The 7,143-nt window shown below is 38.5% G+C and overlaps 1 protein-coding gene across 1 annotated transcript; it reads left to right on the forward strand.

The window, feature by feature from the left end:
* Positions 1-326: 326 nt before the first annotated feature.
* Positions 327-1,641, forward strand: LOC148298654 (eukaryotic translation initiation factor 2-alpha kinase 1-like). The gene is given in 2 exon segments (XM_088276731.1): positions 327-448; positions 920-1,641. Coding segments are annotated over 2 exon segments (486 nt in total). The 3' UTR covers positions 1,284-1,641.
* The last annotated feature ends 5,502 nt before the right edge of the window (positions 1,642-7,143 follow it).

Raw genomic sequence — 7,143 nt, forward strand, 5'->3', positions numbered from 1 at the left:
TCTTTGATCGAGTGCAAAAATAGCAAAAATAACTCTCCCTTCATAAATAAAGCCTCGACTGCGAAGAGCACACCAAGGCTTAAATGAACGCCAACAAAGGAGCGCCATCCAGAAAAATGATGTCATTCAACGAGAATTAAAAAGAAAACTACCAAAATTTTTTAGAGTAAATGCTTCATCAGCATTAGATGAACGATAATTAAGAGAATGATATATCCTTTCAAAACATCCGGAAAAATTAAAAGGGACAAGACTAAATTAATAAAAAATATGAACACCATCGCACTTCCAGAGGAAGGTATGCCAATGAGTATTAATAATTGGAGATGATTGGATAAGGAGGATTTGGGCGAGTTTATCAAGTGCGAAACCGAGTTGATAGCAACATATACGCCATAAAAAAAATGGTCATCAATTACGGAGACCCGCAGAGTAAAAAGATGCTCAAGTAAGTGGCATTTCTTTCAAAGTTAAACCATCCGAACATCGTGAGATATCATCAGTCATGGCTCGAAGATACGGCAAGCGTGGACGAATTAATTGCAGATATGTCGATTACGGACGAATCTCAAATAGAATCGTTCAACAAAATCTGGCAGCATTATGCCGAATCGAACCATGAATAGAACAAAATCATCTACGAGGATGAAGATTAGGATATGAGCGTGCTCTTCGGAGACGATATCATGTTCGAGAACTCGGATAGAGGCATCGAATTCGAAGAAACGAGTGAAATTCAGGAATCTTCGAAGTATAAAGATGACAACTAATACTCAGACGATCTTTCAAAGACCATTATACCCAATGAAAAAATGATCAATCGCAAACATTCCTAAGTTCACGAGTTTCCCTTCAAAATATTGTATATAGTTATGGAGTTTTGCTCTGGCATGAACCTCAAGGATTTCATTAACCGTAGATTTGAGGAAGACAATGACGTCAAAATTAAGTTGATTCGAGGAATGCTCGAAGGGATATCTTACATTCACTCCAAGAGGATTATTCATCGAGATCTGAAGCCGGCCAACATATTTCTAATCGAAAACACCAACAAGGTTAAAATAGGCGACTTCGGGTTGGCCACTATTGGCAACGATCACAACCCCTTCGAAGAAGAGATTGTAGAGTACACGGAAAAGACTCGAGGAGTTGGCACATGTTATTATCGGGCCGTTGAACAGCTAAAATCAGGACACTATGATGAGAAAGTGGATATCTACTCGATAGGAATAATCTTGCTCGAAATGTTTTATCCGTTCGAAACCAACATGGAGAGAATATAAATCCTGAAACAAGTAACCAACACTCACAGGCTGCCCAAGGATTTCATGAATAATGAAACTAGATGCGAGTACTTGTAGGTTATAGAGTCATGCATCTCGCCCTTCGCGTAAAAAAGACCATCTATCCAGACATTGCTCGAAACTTTCCGTAACAAATATTTCACACTCCTCGTTTCCTGCATTGCAAACCCCAAGCATTTCCAATTTTACCAACTCATGAATCATCTCTTTACCATCAAAAACGAAAGTGAAGCTCTCATGAAGCAGAACCTGTTTCGCAATTATATGACTCATTAATTGATTAAAATCTATCGACTGCACCGAGGTATCCAATTTTTGACAGTTTCCTTATTGCCAATTTGCGACTACGTCCTCCTCAATGGGGTCAGAGTCTCGACAAGTCGCAAGTAAAAATTTTTGATGATGTCATAAAAGGGTGTCATTTTTGAATACCCTTCTTCCACATATACGACTTGGGTTCGTTACGCAAAATAAACCATCAAAAGGAATAAGAAGGATTACTCTCTCAACAATAAGCTTGAATATCTCGAGTCCAATAATGCCATGAGAAGATACACATTTTAAAAAGTGGTGGAGTTTGTGGGCGGGGACATAAAATCAGAGCATTCTTTCCGGGAAAAGTATGTGACAGCCTTTGATATTGCATATGGCATCGGGGATTCGAACCATGATTACCATTTGTGTGAAATGCTGATTATATCTCTCGAAATGTCGGCAACAATGAATCTAACACAAAAAGAACCTCCGATTTTAATGTGCCACTCCCTCACTTATCGATGCTTGAGCACGCTGCTAAGAGTCCCCGAAATAACATTGTATAAATTCTTGCTTTCGACAACGGATGACAAATTCCGAGCTTTCAAGCACTCTCAGAAGATTGAATATTGCCGCAGCTTTGGAATATAGGCCAACGTTTCAAAGTAGTTGATCCGGATCATGCAGGTATAGTGCGAAACTATAAAGGAATTTGGAGAGCTCTGCGGTTTCAAAAACGAGAATAACCTATGGAATTAAATATCTGATTCAGTAGAGAGTCTGACCGAGTTGCTTGAGATATTCAATCTGCATTAAAAAATTCGATGGAAGCTTCAAATACCCGCATCACATGTTTTCGGGTTGTTCTGGAATATAGGGCCCATAAAGGGGTTCGCCTCCATTGAATAGTATTCGACCGGGAACTAATTCTGCAACTTTCACATTGAAACACCTGTTAACTTGGCTCCATAAGAGTAAAATGAAGCTGACGTGAGCATATGGAGCATTGGGGAGTACCTTGAGCAGTAAATCATGTAGTTCATTAACAAGTGCTGGCAACACAACCTATCTGTCAAGTACTACGAACAGAGTTTGGGAGAAAAGGATCTGAGCTGCAGGAATAATGTGATTGTAAAGAAGAAAAATGATCGAGTATATTTCATGGTCAAGAAGAACGCAGAGAGATCGACCCTAGAGAAGAAGTACAGCGAGGATGGGAAGTAGGAAAATAGAGAGTCATCATTCATGTTAAAAGAAAACTTTAACTACGATGTCCTGCAGACTTTCAGGAAAGAGTACCATTTTTCGAGCAACAAAAAAGGAGGATGAGGATGAGGCATGACCAATGGGCTGAACGATATGGCGAACGATTGTATTGATCAATGATCGTCAGTTTGGATTATTTGAATGGAAATTTTCAGCAAATTCGGCTCTCTTATCATAAATTTATCAATTTCATAGATAGAGTATAATAGCTTTCTTCATGACAAAATATGCACGCTCATTAACAATTTCCAATAGCATCGAATAGTTTGGAAATGTTCGATGATAACTTCTCCGAAATTATTTGCATCATATCCTTTATTTATATATTGCCTGTAGAATTTAGAGATTCAAATAAACATATTTGTATTCCATAAGTTAAAACGGGATGCATATTCAGATATAACTGATAGATAGCGCTATCCTGCTCATGCGAATCCGCAGCCGTTATTTGTCTGTGTCAGTATTCAATTTATTGATTCCTTTTTCATTTTGCTCTCTTGTTAGGATAAGATCTGCTTAATGCTGCGATATTGAATGTGGAGTGGACGAGGGATCGCATAGGCCAGATTTATCAGAATTATATTCTTTTATAGAACACATTGGATGCCCTATAATAGTATCATCAATTGACCCAGTTGGCAAATGCAGTCAGAGATATAAGCTGTCGATTTGGCTAAGTATGTGGAGTATTCAGACCTTGAGAATCCCAAGCCCAATAATATTACTCACGAAGCGATTGAAAGGGGCCTATCTTCAAAGGAATGGAAAATTAATTTTGACACCATCAGTATCTCATCATATATTTCAGCACTACTCAGGCAAGCGAACCGCTTTTATGCAAACCTATTCATGAACGAGCTGCTTCCCAGATTCTATCACCCCATCATTCTTCAAATAGATAACCTCCGAAGCAATAATTCAAAATAATCTCTAAAGCTCGTGTCCTAAATATTCGAACACCAGAACATCGATAAAGTCGAACCCGCCATCATGAAAGAGTTTCTTGCCATTTTGTTTAACAAAACCACCAGCGAAAAAGGGTTCCTAAAAAAATAGGCAATGGCAACGGTCAACCTGATTCCTAAAAAATACAATCCTTGCTTTGTGAGCTAGCTGTCGTTTCACACTCAATGCCAAAATGCCAACATATCGGAGTTGGCAATTAGAATCCTGTCCGATTACATCGAACACAACAAAGTGAGCTCATTCGATAAGGTTTTTTATCAAATACTTGCGACAAACATCGACGGAAAGCGGGCGGTTCTGCAAAAGAAAGGGAAAGAAATATTGAAAACTCTCAAACTTCTCATCAGTAAATTTAACCGAAATGTAGATCAAGACAAGCTGCTGGAAGAAGTGGAAAGACTCTATAAATAGAGTGATATTAGTGAAGAGCAAAGAAACGTGTTAGTGGCAGAGGCTAAAAAGGATTCCAGTTTCACAAAGACTATTGCCCAACCCAACTTCAGAGACTTCCTCAAATCCAAAAAGCAAGCATGATGCAACTTGATTGTTTTTGCTCGGGCCTCTAACCTGAAATTACAGATCATTACAATCCAGCTATTATATAAATGCCAAATCAATTCAAGCATCAAGCAAATCAAAGGCAGATCAGCAGTACTGGGGGGAAACTATATTCCTGACCAGTTGCTTATTTTTTACCTTGTTCTCATATTCTTCCTCGCTGATTAGCCTCGTCTCATCGAAGACTCCAGCTGGTATCTCCAACGGCCTAAGCATTAAAAAAGGCATACCAGTAGCTGGTACGGTCAGGCTGAGTGCCGCCATATTTCTTTTCGACTTGTGAGGGATCGCAGAGAGCAAATATATCTTTTGATGTATTCTTTTTCTCAATCTTGATCTTATCGACTGTCACTTGGTCCATGAAGGGCGTAATTAGTTTCCATGAGAATGTGATGGTCATGGGAGCGTTGACAATCCACAGCCGGTATAGCCTTCCCCCATAGTGCGCCGAAAGCTTGCCGATGATCGATTTGAGAGTGCCAGTGGGGATTTCTGTGATCCCCATCCCTGCCAGGTCATAGATAATCACCCAGCTTTCGACTTGGCCAGGCAAAAACATTTTGCTCATCACTTCTTCTTGGACTAAGATAGTAGCTTTGAGTGTTTTTTCAAAATTGATGAGGTCAACCTTTTTGGTATTGAAGACAAGGATTGGCCGGAAGCACCTATCCCTCCCACTGATATAGAACATCCCTGAATTCTGAATATTGATGAGTGTACGATGAGAGCCGCAACCTATCCATATTGGACCTTGCTGTTGTTATCACCCAAGTATTAAATTCGGAATTGTTCATGGCTTTTTAGTGCCTCGTAGGTTTATTTGAATTTGTATCCATTTCCTTGCAAGAAAAGCAGAAGTTTCTGGGTGCTCCAGAATTCTCGATTTATTTCGAGGCTGCTGCTTTTGAAGTATTCCTCAAGTTCGAGCAGTTTCTTTTTCTCGAAATCGTCATGCTCAATTTGGCCATAGAAAAAGAAGCGAGTGCCATCTTTCGTGAAGGTGGTCTTTTGCTCTTTCTCTGCGATGGTCAGCCTATGTACCTGTGGGAAAGAATCGATATGCGCGAAGATCAATACATAGTGCCTGCATTTTATTTTCGGGCTACATTTCAGAACCTTCAAAGATATAATCTGCTTAATATCGGCAATTTCGATTTAATAATCACACAAAAGATCAGTTTTTTATTTCCATCATTTGCGACTCTGCTTTTTTTTGAGATTCGAAATTGTTTACGTACTGCTAACCAATCATTTTTTTCATCGATGACATGTATTTATTCATGAGTTCGGGCTTCGAGAGGGAATAATGCTAGATCAGTGTTGAGTAGTATTTGATGGCCGTATCATAATCTTGAATACCTGATTTTTACATTTTCTAGAGTCTGTGCTCAATCATCTCAATCGGGTTCAGCAGCTACAGAATGTCTTCGAAGTATTTGGGCTCTCCACCTAAATACATCTTGATCACTTTATCTTGTTAGTCTCGACGAGATATCTCGAGCTGAAACATCTACTTTCCCTTGTTTGCCTTGACTTCGAGCAACGCAGATGTCGGTGACCAGTAAATTAGTCGATAGACATGCTCAGAGAGTTTGTCGAAGATAAGAAGGAACTCATCTGTCAATCCCATCATCCTAGCTTATAAGCAATCGAATACTTTTTGTGCGTAGATTTTATCCAGTACTTCCATTCATACTCTTAAACATCAATAAGCTTCACTCCTGATTCAATAAGCTCTTTCTAACAGTATTCGAATTGGTTGTGGTATTGAATTGGAATTTCATGTTTTTCGAGGATAGCTCTCTATATTCAATAAGCAATGCCGTACTGCTAGATCGTTCATTTTCGTCAAAAATATCGGTAGTGTTAGAGATGGACCCCAGACTCGGTCTTCCAGGATGTATTTTAAGAGATCTTTGCAGTACCTTAAATTTGCATGTTCGTTTCCTATGTAAAATATTTGGGGAGGGGTAAAAGGGTATTCGAAGTCTAATCGCAAAGCAAATTAGATAATATTATGGTTCTCTTCAACATTAATCTAACTTATTAAAGGCCTACATAGAGCAAGATTGCGGCATCGGAAATCTAAAATTATTTAAACTCAAAGCCCTGGCATTCCATTTCCTACATAGCCTTCAGCTATTTTCTGAGTCTTTTGCCTTTTATTTAATTTTTAAAGACTTCCCGGCCTTCCAAATTCTCTCTTAAAGCAACAAGGGATGCAAACTTCATCTGTATTACTTATTAGTGATATGCGATGCTACTTTACTTTAAATATAAAATTTAGAAATCGTACTATTAATCATAATTCCGTTTTTTCAATGTATTCAATCTCTAACATGCTCATTCAGCCAACTTAAACACAATTTTGTCATGTTATTTCCATCTTTTGAAGATTCCTCGAACGTGAGCAGGGTTTCATTGGATCATAGGAGAAGTAACATAAAACAGATAATTTACAGAGAAACTTTTCGGCTTGCTCCAATTCAACAATTTGTTGACAACCTTTTCAGATGTGACATCTTTTCGAAACTTGCTTCGCGGGAGAAGATTTGATTTTTGAAGACCTTTTTCAGGCCTTTAATCTGGTCATCGAAGTTTTTGGTATTGAAAGGATCAAAAACCGAAGTTTCAGTTTCATATGTACATACATATTGACTAGACTCTATCTAATTCTTCATAAATGCAGGTTTATATTTCCAGGGCTATATTTTTAAAATTTCTATGGAACAACTCAATCGGCTTCTTCAAGACGTGCAATATATTTATAACATAGGCTTCAAATGAGTTCGAA

Source organism: Brachycentrus maculatus, unplaced genomic scaffold (genome assembly GCF_059751285.1).
Source record: "Brachycentrus maculatus isolate JH-2025_06_01 unplaced genomic scaffold, ASM5975128v1 h1tg001770l, whole genome shotgun sequence".
Classification (NCBI taxonomy): domain Eukaryota; kingdom Metazoa; phylum Arthropoda; class Insecta; order Trichoptera; family Brachycentridae; genus Brachycentrus; species Brachycentrus maculatus.